Here is an 18,551-nt window from a genome sequence, read left to right on the forward strand (position 1 = left end):
ACAAAGTGTTAGCAGACCTATTTTAAAGGTTGAGAAAAAGAAAACTTAAAGAGGCCCTAATTTACACAAGGTGTTGAGCTACAGATCAATGATGTTTTTGGGAAACTAAAGGTCATGGCAGCAAGGTGGAAAAATCTCTGTGCTTTTCCAGAGAGCCTTGTCCCTTTAAATCAAACCCCAATTTTTCACACTCTTTAAGCCTCCCAGCTTCTCTGCGGAGCCTGATAACCCAAGGAGCTGGCTTCCTGTGTATGATTTAATCTCCATAAACCCAGCTAAATGAGGGGCATTGTGCAGCGGTGTTCAGAAATAATATGCAGGCCTAATTATGATATCACCAATTAATTACAGGAGGTAAAAAAGAGATTTCCCAGATAACGTAAGGGCCTATTGTTAGGTTCTGGATCGTGTGTTCCCCGGGGTAATCCCTGTGGAGCCATCCTTCCTCACCAGCATCTTTCACACACACATACACGATACAAAACAAAACCAAAAAAAATGAAGTTAAATATCTATTATTTACCGGCTTGGATGGGCCAAAACACCTCAAATTTTAACATGAATTCAAATCAAGCACATTTCTCAGAGGTACATGTTGTTGTTGATAAACTCCACCAATTTTAAAATTCTCTTCTTTTTTTTTTTCCTTTTTAGGGCTGCACCTGCGGCATATGGAGGTTCCAAGGCTAGGGGTCAAATCAGAGCTGCAGCTGCCAGCCTATGCCACAGCCATGGCAACATCAGATCCTTAACTCAGTGGGGCCAGGGAGAGAATCCCCAGCCTCATAGATACTAGTCGGGTTCGTTTCCACTGAGCTACCACAGGAATTCCTTAAAATTCTCTTTTTATACTTTTCAGTATTTTCTTAAAGAAACAGAAGAAAAACTCCAGAGCTATTTATGTGTGATTCGTTTTTAAATAAAGGTTCAGTCTATGTTTACTGAGTGCCAGTTACGTGCTAAACAAATTTGTGGTTCTGTCCCCTCTCTAGAAAGAATGCTGCTTTGAATCTGAGAAACAGATTATCTGATTCAAAGAAGCATTTCTTCTAGAGAGGGGACAGAAAATAATAAATGCATAAAATCAGACAGTGATAAGTGCTATGAAGAAAAACAGTGACAGGTTAAAGGAATAGAGTCTGATTAGTGGAAGAGCATGTGGAAAGAGGGAGAAATTAAGAATAACTCATGGAGTTCCCGTTGTGGCTCAGTGGTTAATGAATCGGACTAGGTACCATGAAGTTGCAGGTTCGATCCCTGGCCTTGCTCAGTGGGTTAGGGATCCGGTGTTGCTGTGAGCTGTGGTGTAGGTTGCAGACACGGCTCGGATCCATGCATGGCTGTGGCTATGGTGTAGGCTGGTGGCTACAGCTCCGATTTGACCCCTAGCCTGGGAACCTCCATATGCCGCGGGAGCGGCCCAAGAAATGACAAAAAAAGACAAAAAAGAAAAGAAAAAAGAAAACAATTAAAAAAAAAAAAGAATAACTCATCATTGGGAGTTCCTGGCTCAGCTTAATGAATCTGACTAGTATCCATGAAGATGCGGGTTCAATCCCTGGCCGTGCTCAGTGGGTTAATAAGGATCTGGTGTTGCCATGAACTGTGGTGTGGGTCGCAGACATGGCTCAGATCCTGCATTGCTGTGACTGTGGTGTAGACTGGCAGCTTCAGCTCTGATTCGACCCCTAGCCTGGGAACCTCCATATGCTGCAGGTGCAGCCCTAAAAAGAAAAAGAAAAAAAAAAAAAAGAATAACTCATCATCAACTAATAATCCATTAAGTTCACAGATAAGAAGAGAGAAATGAGGATTTTTTTTTTTTCAAAGTGGAAAAACTTAGAGGTAAAGTGTCCCTTTGCTCCATCTGATCAATGAGTTTTCTCTGTGCTATCTCAAAGAACTTGACTGGCCTCAACTTGGCACATATAAGACTGTCACCTCCCCTCCAACATTAAAACTTCCTCCTTGTACTGAGCCTCAATCTACTTCTTTGTAAATTTTAATAGTGAAATAGTTCTTTTAAACTTTAATAGTGAAAGTTCATTTTCTGAAAGTTCTGGAGTGGCCATCTAAAAAAAATTCATCACAATGAGATCCTGCTGTATAGCACAGGGAACAATATCGAGTCACTTGGGATGGAACATGATGGAGGATAATATGAGAAAAAGAATGTATATATGTGTGTGTGACTGGGTCACGTTGCTGTACAGTAGAAAATTGACAGAACATTGTAAACCAACTATGATGGAAAAAATAAAAATCATTTAAAAATAAAAATAGAAAAATAAACTGACTGCTGGAAAAAAAATTCATCAAAATCCAGTTCTTTCATCTACATTATGGCTCTGCATCTTGATGACCAGATTGTATTTTACAGATAAAAGACAAAGAGTGTGGTACTTATTTAATTGACCCAGCTCAAGTTCTACAGCTTCCATAGGCCTGCTATATTATTTGTTCAAGTTCATTCACTCGTTCATTCATTCATTCACTCTCTAATTCAAATATTCATTCATCTAACCATCATCAATGACTTTTCTCCTCTAAATTCCAATAGCATTTTAGGGCTTGTAACATATAATTAGTCCTTGAATATATAGCTAACGCTGACCTCTTCAACTAGCGTGGAAGGCAAAAGTCAAGTTCCCTACCTCAGCACCTGTCAGAGAGATGATTAAGTTGTATTACCTGAATTTTTGGTGAAGATGCAGTTTAAACGCAATAGTATACAATTTAAAAGAACCCTGCTGTTACTGCTTTTACAAAGCAAACAATAACCTCCATTTATTCCATGTCCACTCAAGAATGAACCAGGTGTTCAGCTAAACACTCAACATACGGTCAAGTCTCACAAGATTCCTGCAAGTTAATCATTTTATTCTAATTCTAAAACTGTGGAAAAGCTCAGAGAAGCGAAATTAGTTGAGCGAAGGTAGACTATTATTAATGGCAGGGCCAGGATGAACCCAGATCTGTCTGAAATAAAATCCATGCACAACCCATACAGACAGAAAGCAGATGACCAGTTACCAGGGTTGAAGAGAGGGAGAAATGGAGACTGACTGCTTAGTGGGTATGGTGTTTCCTTTTCTTTTTAGGGCCGCATCTGCAGCACATGGAAGTTGCTGAACCACAGCTGCAGCTGCCAGCCAATGGAACACTAGATGCGAGCCATAGCTGTGACCTACACCAAAGCTGTAGGCAACGCTGATCCTTAATCCACTGAGCAAGGCCAGGGATTGAACCCACATCCTCATGGACACTATGTCAGGTTCTTAACCTGCTGAGCCAAAATGGAACTCCATATTTTGGGGGGCTGGGTATGGGGTTTCCATTTGGGGTGATGAAAAAGTTCCAGAAGTAGACAGTGGGGATGGTTGTGCAACACTGTGAATGCCACTGAATTACACACTAACATCGTTAAAAAGGAAAATTTTATGTTATGCGTATTTTCTCACAGTGTAAAAACAGCAAAGCATGTACCCCATGGCCTCCCAATACAGACCTCCTCTTGTGCATAATAATATTTTTATTGCTTCAATCCCTAACCCATAGCAACTTTATCCCAGCTGCTGCCCCTCAGAAGCAGTAGATCCCAGGAAGTTCCCTTGTGGTGCAGCTGGTTAAGGATCTGGTGTTGTCACAGCTGTGGAGCAGGCCTCAACTGCAGTAAGCGTTTGGTCCCTGGCCCGGGAACTTCTACATGACACAGGCAGGGCCAAAGAAAGAAAAAGAAAAATCAGTAGCTCCCAACTTTTATTAACAACCCTATTCCTGCAACCGCTGCAAAGTAGGGCTGAAATTCCAAGTGGCACCATGGACAGCAGCTTCGGTAAGGTCTCCTCTTGCTCCTCCTGAGAGTCTTGGGCCCCCTCCTACCAAGTCTTCCAGCCAGCCCTTTCCACCCAGAGCCCCCCCTTCTAATCTCTTGACTAATCAAGTGTCAAAACTCCTTCCTATCTAATCTAGCACTCTTTGACTCCGTCGCAAGTTTGCTCATCGTCTCCTATACTTCTCTGGTTCCTCAGAAGAGGGAAGAGTAGTTGAAAAGAATGAACCATCCCTCCCCACCTCAACATTTTTGAAACAGTAAATCTTCAACCTGACCAAGAAGTAACAAACTTCTACCTTTCCTCACATGCTTTCTGTTCCATGAGCCTGAAGTTAATACTCTTAAGATGGTGTCAAAAAGCTTCTCTGAGAGTAAGTGAATGGTGCTTTGAAGAAAAGTAGATTTCTGTAAGTACCTGTGTCTTTTCCAGTATAAAAGTGTAGGACAGGGCTAAGGGGAAAAATAAGAGACCAGCCTGGATCTAGGAAAACCAAAACAGCTCAGAACAAATTAGAAAAGGAGACAGACGGGTACCAATGACCCCAGTGGCAGCCTGGGGATTCCCTGCTTCCTTTTTGAGGATTTCCACATCCCCTTATGAAGGCATCTTGGCTTTCTACTCCAGATCCAGCCATGAGAAGAGGCGTCTGTGGTGAAGCCTCACAACCCTTCATCTAAACTTAGAGAACTGCTGCTCTAACAAGTAAAAGAGGCAGCGTCTAGGTACTCGTAACTAATGATCGAGCTCTGCTGAAGCTCTTTCTTTGCTTGACAAGAAGCTCCCTGAAAGCAGCAGGTTGCTCTTAATCATTTCTGTATCTGTAAACCAAGCAGTGTCTGGCATTCACCAGGCACTCAGTAAATGTTTTGGTGACTGATTAATTGAATCAAAGAATGAATGAACAAAGCAGACTGACGGCTGTTTACTTTCCCCAAAGCTCTATTTTTGTGGTGAAGTTATAATGCCTTCTCCATTTTCCTTTTTTTTTTTTTTTTTTAAAGCTGTAGTTGGAAGCTATTCCATCAGTGCAAACTAACTGAACAGAGTCACAGTACTTCAGCCATGGAAGGGACAGCAGAATGAACAACGCAAGGCTTGATTTTATTACATTGGTTTGTTCGGAATCTATCTTTAAGGTCAGGAGGACTGCGTTTCTCTGGAAGGATTGACTGGAAATGTGAATTTCAAAAGAAAGGAAAAACTCGGAGGCATCAAAATGGTCCAATGTATTAGGAATAAACATGTGTTTCTGTTTCAAAGCAAAACAAAACAGAAAGCAGCCCCCACATGCTCATTCCATGGACTCCACTCCCTTGTTAAACCCATCCCTTAAAGACCACTGGAGAGGAGACGAAAAAGTACCGGGAGGTCAGGAGTCAGGAAATGTGCCTGTGATAGTGCTTCTGCCACCTACAGGACGGCTCACAGCCGCACATTAAGTGAGCGAACAGGGATGAGATGTTTACACCTCTCTCTGCCCCAGTTACCTCATGTATAATGTAGGCTGTTAAGCTTCCATCATAAGGACCCGTTAAGACAATGCATGCTAAAATATTTTGTAAAATACACAGCCACGTGCAAACTCACATTTATTCCCAAATATTTTATTCTTGTTGATGCTACTGTAGATGGAAGAGTTTTCTTAATTTACGGCCCTATTTTCCACAGGGATGTACGTGTGCGGAAATATAAGCATGACGAGCCTCTTCAGAATGAGGCTGACCGAATCCTAACACGGAAATCTGGGACACGCTGGAACTTGATTTTACCCCTGTTACAGATTAAACTAGTCAAAGGCTGCCTTCTGAAACATCACCGTGATCTTTTTGATAGTAGTATTCCAGAACTTCTAATGCACTTACTGAGTTTAATTAAGACTTGCAAGAAGCAAAAGAACCAGGCAAGTTACTTAATATAGTATTTTTACACTGTGCATGCTTTCAGAGCATAATGCATAAAATAGTCTTTAAAGAATTTCCCTGAACCAAAAAGGAACGGACAGTTTTTTGAGCACCTATTATGCACTAAAGAATGCAGTGAACCCACCCAAAGTTACCTTATTCATCCACCTGCAACTCAAGTGTCAAATTTAAGTCACCTAAAGTCACATGGACAGTCAACCCTGGAACCAAATCCCAATCTAGGCCCTCTGACTCAAAAGGCCAGTTGCTTCACTCCACTGTACCACGGAGTCTGAACTGAAGCATTTAGACAATCTAATGCTTCAATCTCCCACATCCTTGAAGGATTCTTCTTTTAGTCCTTGGCGTGTCATTCAAGATCTTCATTCAACAGGAGACAGAAACATCCAAAGAGAATGACTGCCGTTAGGGAGGGGCCATGGGTGGGAGGGAGACTAACTTTTCACTGCAGAGCCTTCGGCACTTGTTAAATCCGTACCATGTGCAAATATTATCTTTTTAAAACAAAGAGAGTGAGAGAAAGACAGAGGGAAGGAAATACTGGTCCTGGGACCAGCACTGTCACTCGCTAGTATGATTTGGGACAAGTCACTTCACCATCTTTCAGCTTTTGTTTCCTTTACTGTAAAATGAGGGATTAATTTGTCAAAACCCAAAGAATGTACCACATCAAGGGTGAACTTTAACGCAAATTATGGATTTAGGATGACACCGATATATCAATATAGGTTCATCAACCGTAACAACTACACCATTGGGTGTGGGATGCTGACGGTGGGGGAGGCTGTGGGCGCGGGTGTGGGGAGGGTGTGGGCAGAAAACACATGGGAACTCTCTGTACTTCCCACTCAATTTTTCTGTGAACCTAAAACTGCTCTAAAAAAATAGTCTATTTAAAAAATGAAGGGTCATACTAATTATTTCTGAAGTTCCTTCCAGCTCTAAGATTGTATTATTCTAATTTACTCTATACAAATAATTAAAAATTCAGAAGGAGGAGTCACCTGGTCAATCTGACAGAGAAACTGTAATTAGAAATTCATTAAGATTAGATGCGGGGGAAAAAAAGACAGGGATACTTAAAGTCAAGAGTCCCTGAACCTGGAAACAGAGAGAGAAAATGGAAAGGAGAATATAGAAAATAAAGTAATTAGGTTCCTTCTATCCTTTTCTACCTTAAAACTTCTTCTGCCTCTAGGGAGTCTTGGACTAATACCATGAGGAACACTCAAAGGCAATATCCCTCTGGCCCCAGTATTGGATTCTGGCCAGTTCTCTCTCTCTCCTTCTTTTTTTTTTTTTTTGGTTTTTAGGGCTGTACCCACAGCATATGGGGGTTTCCAGGCTACAGGTCAAATTCGAACTATGGCTGCCGGCCTATGTCACAGCCACAGCAATTCAGGATCTGAGCCTCGTCTGTAACCTACACCACAGCTCACAGCAACGAGGGATCTTTAATCCACTGAGCAAGGCAAGGGATCAAACCTGCAACCTCATGGTTCCTAGTCGGATTCCTTTCCGCTGAGCCACAATGGGAACTCCTGGCCAGTTCTCTTAACAGCAAGAAAATGTCCAAATCAGAAACTCTTTTACCCTGCCCTACCCAGAACCAATTTCTCTGCAACCTGGGCCTCCTTTCCCTCTCTAAGAAAAGGAAAAAACATCAATCCCTCTCTTATCAGGGAGGACAAAAGAACGTAAGCATTCTAGACGCTGGACCCCAGACACTCAGAGGCAGGGGAGACAGAACAGGAAGCCAGGGGACTAAAAGCTATTTGAGCTGCGTATCTCCTTTCTGGCTTAGATAATGCGACCAGAAATAAGGTACACTTAGAGAAATGATAAGAATTATTTATGCAGAAAAAGTGCAAGTGGCTATGCCAAGTTTCCATTTCAATTCAACTAGTACCTGTATATATACCTGTATTGCTGACAACTTTGCACCTGGCCCACCAGAGCCACCCTGCCCCACCCACTGCTCTACATGAAAGATACAAGTGTAGAAAGCCCTTCCCTTGTCATTGTTCCTGCCATGAAATTTTCATCTAGAGAGCTGAGAGTTTACTCCTTTTTTTTTTGGCCGTGCCCACGCATGTGGAAGTTCCCAGGCCAGGGATCAAACTCACGCCACAGCAATGACAATTCCAGATCCTTAACCATTAAGCCACTAGGGAACTCCAAAGAGTTTATTACTTTAAATACCAAAATGTATTTATATTTTAGCTCTTTTGGAAGGAGACATTTCTAAAATGGATCACATGCAATCCCCATCTTTTTTTTTTTTTTTTGGACTTTTTGCCATTTTTTGGGCTGCTCCCGAAGCATATGGAGGTTCCCAGGCTAGGGGTCTAATCGGAGCTGTAGCCACCGGCCTACACCAGAGCCACAGCAACGTGGGATCCGAGCTGCGTCTGCAACCTACACCACAGCTCACGGCAACGCCGGATCATTAACCCACTGAGCAAGGGGCAGGGATCGAACCCGCAACCTCATGGTTCCCAGTCAGATTCGTTAACCACTGTGCCACGAAAGGAACTCCCCCCATCTTCTTGACCAAAGTATACTGAACATATCAGCCCCAAAAGACTTGTTTTCCAAGTGATTATGCTTTGGGGGTGGGTAGTATTTTTTCTGCCTCCTTTCTTACTCTTCAGCTTTTTTTTTTTTTTTTTTTGGTCTTTTTAGGGCCACACTGGAGGCATATGGAAGTTTCCAGGCTAGAGGTCGAATCACGGCTGTAGCTGCAGGCCTACACCACAGCTCACAGCAATGCCAGATCCTTAACTCACCGAGCAAAGCCAGGGATCGAACCTGCAGGCTCATGGATACCAGTCAGGTTCGTTACCACTGAGCCACGATGGAACTCTGCTCTTCTGCTCTTGTCATTATGCCTTAGTTAGTATAGCTAACTTCTAATTTATTACTTCAAATTCTGCTGTGGTCTTAAAAACCAGATGACCAATCTGATCAGGACTGTGTATAAGGCAAAGATGAAGCTGTCTCTGCAGAATTAAGGGGCTCTACAGTGGGACTGAGACGGCAGCCACACGGACAGCTGTCCCAACACAGGTGACATGGGATGATAAATTAGAAATATCAAGTGAGACACCAAAACAAAACAGACTCCAAACTCCAAAGTAAGATACCGGACTATGAGGAGATCAGGACTATTAAAAACCTCCTCATTCTGAAAGAGCGTAGAGAAGACCGAAGGTGTGGCGACTGAGAGGAGGCTGGTAAAGAGGATTTCTTTGGAGAAAGTTCTTGGTGCGAGTGAGTGCCATGCCGCAAATCACCAATGGTAAAAAGACAACCCAGGTAAAAAAAATAGGCAAAGGGTCTTAAGTGAAATTTCTCCAGGACATGCACATGGCCAATAAGCACATGATGGCTTTAACTACCAGGGAAACGTAAGTCAAAGCCACACTGAGACACCACTTTACTCCCACCAGGAAAGCTTTAAAAAAAAAAATGAGGAGTTCCCATCGTGGCGCAGTGGTTAACGAATCCGACTAGGAACCATGAGGTTGTGGGTTCGGTCCCTGCCCTTGCTCAGTGGGTTAATGATCCGGCATTGCCGTGAGCTGTGGTGTAGGTTGCAGACGCAGCTCGGATCCTGCGTTGCTGTGGCTCTGGCGTAGGCCGGTGGCTACAGCTCCGATTAGACCCCTAGCCTGGGAACCTCCATATGCCGCGGGAGTGGCCCAAGAAATAGCAACAACAATAACAACAACAACAAAAAAAAAAGACAAAAGACAAAAAATGATAATAACAAGTGTTGGCCATAATGTGGTTATATTTGAATCCTCATAGATTGCTGGTGAGACTGTAGAATGGTGGAGTCGCTTGAGAAAATGATCTGGCAACACCTCAAGAGGTTAAATGTCGAGTTACCATATGACCTGACAATTCCACTCTTAGGCGTACGACCAAGAGAAATATACATAATATACACAGAAGCCTGTGAGTGTCCACAGCAACATTGTTCATAATAGCCAAGATGTGGAAATAACACAAATTTCCACCAACTGATAAATATGGAACAAAATGTGCTATATCCGTACCAAGGAACACTATTTGGTATTAAAGGGTAGGAAGAATGCTCAGCCACTGCTCTGTCTTCATGATTTTGGACACTGCTCAGCACATGTGATGCCAAAGAAACTGGATGAAACAGAAAGAGTGCCTAATATTATTCTATCTTCAAGGCTCAACATTCTTTTAGGAGGCCTGATAAAAATCAACAGTGGTGTCTTTTAAGTATGGGAGGCCAGATCCCTTAACCCACTCAAGGGCTGGGGATCGAACCCACGCCCTGACTCTGCAGAGATGCTGCTGATCCCATGAAGCCACAACAGGAACTCGACTTCTGATTTTTTTTTTTTTTTTTAAGGGCTGCACCCACAGCATATGGAGGTTCCCAGGCTAGGGGTCAAATTGGAGCTGCAGCTGCCGACCTACACCACAGCCACAGCAACACCAGATCCTTAACCCACTGAGGCCAGGATAGAATCCTCAACCTCATGGTTCCTAGTCCGATTTGTTAACCACTGAGCCATGATGGGAACTCCCAGACTTCTGATTTTGAGTGTGTGTGCATGTTTGTAAAATAAATGTTAAGGATCTTAAAAAAAAAAAAGTAGGAAGAACGGCTTCAAGATACAATACAGATGAATCTTATATAAACAATTAAGAGCCAATTACAAAAGACTCCATATGACTCTACTTATATGAAATGTGCAGAACAGACAAATCTATAGAGACAGAAAGTAGATTAGTGGTTGCCTAGGGCTGGGGACAAAGTGGGGAGGAAAGGAAGTAACACTAATAGGTCTTGGGGGTTCTTGGGGGGGGGGACACACTCTAAAATTAGATTGCGGTGGTGCTTGTACAACCCTGTGAATATACCAAAAACAGTCAACTGAGCACTTAAATGGGTGAATTGTGTGGTATGTGAATTCCACCTCAATAAATCTGTTAAAACGAAGAGAGAGAGGGAAACAAAACAAAACAAAACAGAGCTGGAAATGTTCCCAAGCGTTTCTCTGAGATTAAACACCCTCTTGCACCCTCTTGTTATTGAGTGAGTTGCTGGATCAATTCAACCACCCCAGATGTTTTCCTTATTTCCTGCCTGCGAGCAGTACTCTATAATTTAGTATTAGCAGACAGTTAATAAAGACAACACATCCTTTGTTGCTAAATTTTATACAGTGTTTACCATTTTCCTCCAACATACACATTTCCTCTGTTTTCCCACTGCAGCTGAGCTGCCAAAACCTTGTAGAGAGAATAATTACCCTCCTGCGCCCCTTCCTGCTCTCACCACAGTCCCGGCTCTTGTGCATAATCAAGTGTCTACAGCGAACTCATGTTCTGCTTGTCTCTCTAGGAGGTTTTTAATTCAGCAACCTGTTCACCAAACTAGAAGGGGTTTTCCCCCCTTTTGGGGGCAAGAACAGGATGAATGGCAGGATTCGCTACTTCTCGATCTCTCAGTTTTTTAGAGGCTAATTCACCTGCCAGAATTTGCTTTCTTTTTCTTCTAACAGCAATTTATTGACTTCTACGGAACACCATGACAGGGTGGGATCCAAAGTTTAGCCATAATCAGTCCTATCCTTATCAGCACTTTCAAGTCTTTCTGTCATTCCACACGGGGCAGATGGCACATGACTGAAGGTAATCTTTCTAAAAGTTATTTCTATTTGAAAGATTATCTAAATACCTTTTCTCTGATTCGTAATGTTTGCTTTCTAGACTGTTCTATGTAATTTATTGTATTCTTACTATCTGGAAAGTCCTTGCCTACCAACAGGTAGAACAGGATATAAGAAATTTCTTTTTGTAAGTCTCTAAATGAAACATTAAAAAAAAGTTAAAACATGAGTTCCCTGGTGGCTCACTGGGTTAAGGAGCTGGTGTTGTCACTGCTGTGGTAAGGATTGGGAACTTCCACTTGCCAGGGTCATGGCCAAAAAAAAAAAAAAAAGGTTAAAAAAAAATGAGGAGTTCCTGTTGTGGCTCAGTGGATGACAAACCCGACTAGTATCCATAAGGATGCAGGTTCGACCCTGGCCTCACTCAGTGGCTTAAGGATCCAGCATTGCTGTGAGCTGTAGTGTAAGTTACAGCTGCAGCTTGGATGTGGTGTTGCTACGGCTGTGGCGTAGGCCAACGGCTATAGCTCCAATTCGACCCCTAGCCTGGGAACCTCCATATGCTATGGGTGCAGCCCTAAAAAGCCAAAAAAGAAAAAAAGAAAACAGCACTGCAGCCACTAAGTCATCGTGTCCTGTTTTATCTATGAACAACTGAATTCTAGACTTATGTGCCAGGTCAACATTGTAAAGGGTGTACTTTGGTTTTTTAAATAAAATTAAAAAAAATAAAAATTAAATAAAAAGGTAGCAAACAACTCACTTTAGTGAAAAGTGTTAGGGAAAATGAGTTTTGAATTTTTAAGCAGTATTTATTTACATCTACAAACTTACTGGTACCACACATAAAGCTTAAACCAAACCAAAACAAAAGCACTGCTTTCTTACCTCAAAAAACATGAGTTAGATTTCCCACACACTCTAATCCCACTGCTGGTACAAATGTAAAACGGTGCAACCAGCTTGGAAAACGATCGGGCAGTACCTCAAATGTCTAAACACAGAGCTACCACATGATCCAGCAATTGCACTCCAAGATATATACCCAAGAGAAATGAAACCATATGTATGGAGTTCCTTCATAGCTCAAAAGATTAAGGATCCAGCATTGTCACTGCTGTGGCTCAAGGTGCTGCTGTGGTGCAGGTTTGATCCCATGTGCTGTGGGCATGGCCAAAAAAAAGAAAACACACGTACATACAATAACATGTACACACATGTCCATAGCAGCATGAGTCACAATGGCCAAAATGTAGAAACAACCCAAATGGCCATCAAATGGTGAATGGATAAATAAAATATGGTATGTACTTACAAGAGAATACTATTCCAGAGTTCCTGTCATGGCGCAGTGGTCAACGAATCTGACTAGGAACTATAAGGTTGTGGGTTCGATCCCTGGCCTCGCTCAGTGGGTTAAGGATCTAGTGTTGCCATGACCTGTGGTGTAGGTTGCAGACGAGGCTCAGATCCTGTGTTGCTGTGGCTCTGGCATAGGCTAGTGGCTACAGCTCCGATTAGACCCCTAGCCTGGGAACCTCCAATATGCCGAGGGAGTGGCCCTTAGAAAAAGGCAAAAAAGACAAAAAAAAAAAAGAGAGAGAGAGAGAGAATACTATTCAGCAATAAAAACTAATGCAGTATTGCTTAATGCTATAATAGAGAAGAACCTTTAAAGCACTGTACTAAGTAAAAAAAAAAAAAAAAAAAGCCAATCACAAAAGACTACATATTGCATGATTCCATTTATAGGCTAATCTATAGAGACAGAAACTAGATTAGTGGCTGCCTAGGGCTAGGGTGTGAGAGTGAGGAAAATGAAGGTGGAGGGATTTGGAAGCAGTGTGGGTTTCTTCTGAGATAATGAAATGTCCTAAAATTGGCTACAATGACAGCTGCACAAATCTGTGAATACACTAAAAGGCCATTGATCTGCACACTGTAAACGGGTGAATGTAGTATGTTAAATACACCTAATAAAGCTGTCTGAAAAAAGATTTACTCTACATTCAAATGCCCATCAACTAAAGACAAATAAACGAAATGTTATATATTTATAAAATGAACTATTATTCAGCAATAAGAAGGGACAAAATATTGATACATTCAACAACCTAGATGAGTCTGAGAAACATGATGCTAAGAGGGAGAAGCTAGTCACAAAAGAACACATACTGCATGACTCCCTCATATAAAATATCTGCCAAGGACAAATCCATTATATGGATACAACATATTTGTTAATCCATTCATCAATTGATAGACATCTGAGTTGTTTCCACATTTTGCTATGAACATTCATGTACACAAGTTACTGTTGTGGCTCAGCATAAATGAATCTGACTAGTATCTATGAGAACGAGGGTTCAATCCCTGGCCTTGCTCAGTGGGTTAAGGAGCCAGCGTTGCCGTGAGCTGTGATGTAAGTTGAAGACGAGGATCAGATCCTGTGTTGCTGTGGCTGTGGTGTAGGTCTGCAGCTAGAGCTCCGTCCAATTTGACCCCTAGCTTGGGAACCTCCATATTCGGCAGTATGGCCTTAAAAGATCAAAAAAAAAAAAAATTCATGTGCAGGTTTTTGTATGAACGTGTTTTCTCTTAGAGGTGAAATATATATATGTATCTATGCATATATGAAAGAGTAGAATTGCTGGGTCATATAACAACTTGATGTTTAACTGTTTCAAGAACTGCCAAACTATTTTGGAAAGTAGCTGCAGCTTTTTATGTGAAATATATTTTTGAAAGCTGTTTACTAGTGTAAGTGTTTTATTTTGTTCTGCTTTGTTTTTAAATTTTTTTTAATTTTTGGCCGTGTCCATGGCATGCAGAAGCTCCAGAGCGAGGGCTAGCCACCTTACAATAATAACCAGAGCCACAGTGATTACAACAGTGAATCCTTAAACTGCTGTGCCAAGAGGGAACTCCTAAATGGTTTTTTTGTTTGTTTGTTTATTGTCTTTTAGGAACGCACTGGCAGCACATGGAGGTTCCCAGGCTAGGGATCAAATGGGAGCTGTAGCCATTGGCCTACACCAGACCCACAGCAACATGGGATCTGAGCTGTGTCTGCGACCTGCACCACAGCTCATGGCAACACCAGATCCTTAACCCCAATGAGCAAGGCCAGAGATCGAACCCATGTCCTCATGGATGCTAGTCAGGTTCATTAACCACCGAGCCACAACGGGAACTCCTCCTAAATGTTCTTAATAGCAAAATATTATTATAAATGTATTGAAATAAACTTTCAAGAAGAATATTTACCCCAATGCCATCTGGGCCTAACACAACGAATTTCATTTCTGTCTAAAAAAATGTGTTTCATATATACCTAGAAGACTATAATCTTAGACATCATACAATTTATAGGAATATTTTTTCATTTTCAGTATATATTTAGGAAGTCATCTGTATGATTCATTTATTCAGATTTACTTCTTTATCATGATGATTCTATCAAAAACTGCAAGGTAGATTCAATATTATCATACATGTTTAAGAAGCCTATAGTACTGCAAATGTCTCTGTCAGTTTCTTCAAAAGACATGCTTTCATCAGTGGCATGTGCCAGTGGAGAATTTAAACTGTTTAACATTCAGAATATTTTATTTTTATTTTTATTTATTTATTTTTTTGTCTTTTTTTGCTATTTCTTGGGCCGCTCCCGAGGCATATGGAGGTTCCCAGGCTAGGGGTCTAATCGGAGCTGTAACACCAGCCTACGCCAGAGCCACAGCAACGCGGGATCCGAGCCTTGTCTGCAACCTACACCACAGCTCACGGCAACGGCAACGCCGGATCGTTAACCCACTGAGCAAGGGCAGGGATCAAACCCGAAACCTCATGGTTCCTAGTCGGATTCGTTAACCACTGCGCCACGATGGGAACTCCCATTAACATTCAGAATAAATGATGGAATTGGCAGGTTTTTTTTTACTAATAGCTTATAGTTTTTGGTTTTCCAAGTAAAAAAAGTTTGATGGTTTGCAATTTAAGGTTAGTTATTCCAATTCTGGAGGTACCAGTTGAAAGGCAAAATTATTTTAAAAGACTAAGTACAAATATTAGTTGAAAATATTAGGGTCTCAAATAACCTACCTTAAATACATCCTCAATACATCTACTAAGTTCTTCCTCTGTCACCAAAACAGTTCCTGGCACCATGTCACCCTCTGGAATCTCTAAAGAATAGAAAATAAAGTTACCCACACTCAGCATCTCACTGAAGAGAAGAACCTGGGCCTAAGAGAGAAAGCTTTACTTGAAAGTTTGAGAAGTAATAGCTAAAATTAGAAAATCAACATGGTTACAATCCAGCACCATTCAAATACAATAGTTCTAGGAATATTTCATTGATTATAAACACGCATTGTTATTTTATGTGTTGCTGAGAAGAAAAACTATTGCCAAGTAACCTATGAAATGTTATCACTTAGAATTTTAAATAAATGAGTAAAAATCAAGAGATTAGACTAAATGAAAATGGCAGAGTCGATGGCCGTGTCTAGGTGACTGGCACGGAGGTGTTCATTACACCATTCTCTGTAGATGTGTTTGAAATTTTTCCCCGTACAAAGTTTTAGAATAGGGTTGTTTTGTTTGTTTATTTTTGTCTTTTAGGGCTGAACCCTCGGCATATGTAGGTTCCTGGGCTAGGGGTTGAATCAGAGCTACAGCTGCCAGCCTACACCACGGCTCACAGGCAACGCAGGATCCTTAACCCAGTGACCGAGGACAGGGACTGAAATTGCATCCTCATGGATACAAGTCAGATTCGTTTCCACTGGGCCACAATGGGAACTTCTGTTTGTTTATTTTTTGATCATGGACATGGGAGCAGACTTGTGGTTGCCAGGGGGAAAGGAAAGAAGGAAGTGGGATGGATGGGGAATTTGGGGTGGGAAAAGCAAATGACTACATTTAGAATAGACAAGCAATGAGGTCCTACCGTATAGCATAGGGAACTACATCCAATTTCTTGGGGTAGAAGATGATGGAAGATAGTATGAGAAAGAGAATTTATGCATATGTATGACTGAGTCACAATGCTGTTCAGTGGAAACTGACACGACACTGTAAATCAACTATACTGTTATGACACAAAAATAGAAAGCGGCAAAACAGGTCCCAAAGAATGTTTCTAAACAAACATCTAGTATTATTTTTAAAGGATAATAATGTTTAATCCTTGTATGATGCTTGTGTACTTTATCATATCTCTGATACAGAGAAATTTACAATTATAGCTCTGCACTCTCTGCTTGGTAGGGTTTTCCATATGAAAATTATGATCATTTTCCTCATACTGTCCCAGCATCATTTATGAAATGTCTCTACTTTTGCTAATTAATTTACTAAACTATTATACATAGAAGAGTCTACTAATGAGCTGTATTCCATTAATTTGTCCACTCTGGTCCAAATTCACAGTTTCTTTGTCTTTGTTTTGTTTTTTTGCTTTTTAGGGCTGCACCCACGGCATGTGAAAGTTCCCAGGCTGGCAGTCAAATTGGAGACACAGCCGCTAGCCTATACCACAGCCATGGCAATGCAGATCCAAGCCACATCTACAACCTATAGCACAGCTCACAGCAATACCAGATCCTTAAACCACTGAGTGAGGCCAGGGATCAGACCCATTCCTAGTTGGGTTCATCAACCCCTGAGCCAGGATGAGCTCTACCCAGATTCACAGTTTTAATTACTAGCTTTGTGGTATGCTTTACCATATTTGGTGGTCTAAGAACCTACTCATTGGAGTTCCCACTGTGGCTCGGCCAGCAAACCCGGAATAGTCTCAGTGAGGATGGAGGTTCCATCCCCGGCCTCGCTCAATGAGTTAAGGATCCGGCATTGCTGTGAGCTCTGGGATAGGTTGCAGAATCGGCTTGGATGCAGCATTGCTGTGGCTGTGGTGTAGGTCAGCAGCTGCAGCTCTGATATGACCCCTAGTCTGGGAACTTCCATATGCTGCGGATCCAACCCTAAAAAGACAAAAAAAAAAAGACCCCACTTATTCACTTATTTTGTTGATATCTCTATCACAATTTGTACCTTTTCCCCATTTCTGTCGACCTGGAAGTTGTAAGCTGTATTTCTATTCTTTTACTGTTTTAAGCCTCTTTTTCTACCAAACTGTAAGGTTAATCAATATCTACATATCAGATACAAATCTGAATGTGCCTTTACTTCCTCATTCTCACTATGTCCTTTCTGCCGTTTTGAGTTCAGACCAAGATCAACTTAGATTTAGTTTCACCATCCTTAAAAAAATGTTTACAGCACAATTTTGTGACAAGTTTTACTGTTTTTTCTGTTTTTCTTTTTTCTCACTGCTTCTTATTATGTCACTTCTGGGGAAAAAAAAAAAAAAAATCCAGGAGGAGCGTTCCCGTTGCAGCTCAGCAAAAATGAATGCAACTAGTATTCATGAGGATAGAGGTTCAATCCCTGGCCTCAAATCAGTGGGTTAAGGATCTGGCATTGCTGTGAGCTGTGGTGTCAGTTGCAGACATGGCTTGGATTTGGCATTGCTGTGGCTATGGCATAGGCCAGTGGCTACACCTCGGATTAGACCCCTAGCCTGGGAACTACCATATGCCTTGAGTGTGGTGCTAAAAAAAGACAAAAAAAAAATCCAAGAGGAAACTAATAACAAAAACAATATAAGAAAGCTTATACTTTAGATTGTTTTTCCAGGGGCAATGATGGGGCTATTTATATAAGATCAGTTATATTTTACCCAGTCCTTTTTATCAATAAATTGTGCATATAAGACATGTAGCTTGTGTTACAGATGTAATCAAACATATGAGAATGCCTGGTGAATAGATGCTCAATAAATATTCCTTGAATGAATGAACACACCTCAGGACAAAAATAAGTGACCCACAATGGGACTGAATCTAGGCCTCCCAAACACAGTGCTCTAGACCAGGGGTCAGACTTGAACACTTGAATTGCCCAGAGGGTCTGTTAAAACTGCTTCTGATTCAATAGGAATTTTCTTGGGTTGGAGCCCAAGAAGTTGTATTTCTAATACATTTTCAGGTGATGCAGCTGCTGCTGCTGGTCCTGAAACCATGCACATATAGAACCACTGCTCCAGACTAAAAGAAATACCTACTCTT

The 18,551-nt window shown here is 41.5% G+C and overlaps 1 protein-coding gene across 1 annotated transcript in view; it reads right to left on the reverse strand.

The window, feature by feature from the left end:
* TANGO6 (transport and golgi organization 6 homolog) overlaps positions 1-18,551 on the reverse strand; it is a 199,039-nt gene that overhangs the window by 148,248 nt on the left and 32,240 nt on the right. Inside the window, exon 7 of the mRNA XM_047790702.1 lies at positions 15,520-15,602. Within this exon, the coding sequence (XP_047646658.1) occupies positions 15,520-15,602 (83 nt within the window). The remainder of the gene's footprint in view (positions 1-15,519; positions 15,603-18,551) is intronic.

This window comes from Phacochoerus africanus, chromosome 8 (genome assembly GCF_016906955.1).
Source record: "Phacochoerus africanus isolate WHEZ1 chromosome 8, ROS_Pafr_v1, whole genome shotgun sequence".
NCBI lineage: Eukaryota > Metazoa > Chordata > Mammalia > Artiodactyla > Suidae > Phacochoerus > Phacochoerus africanus.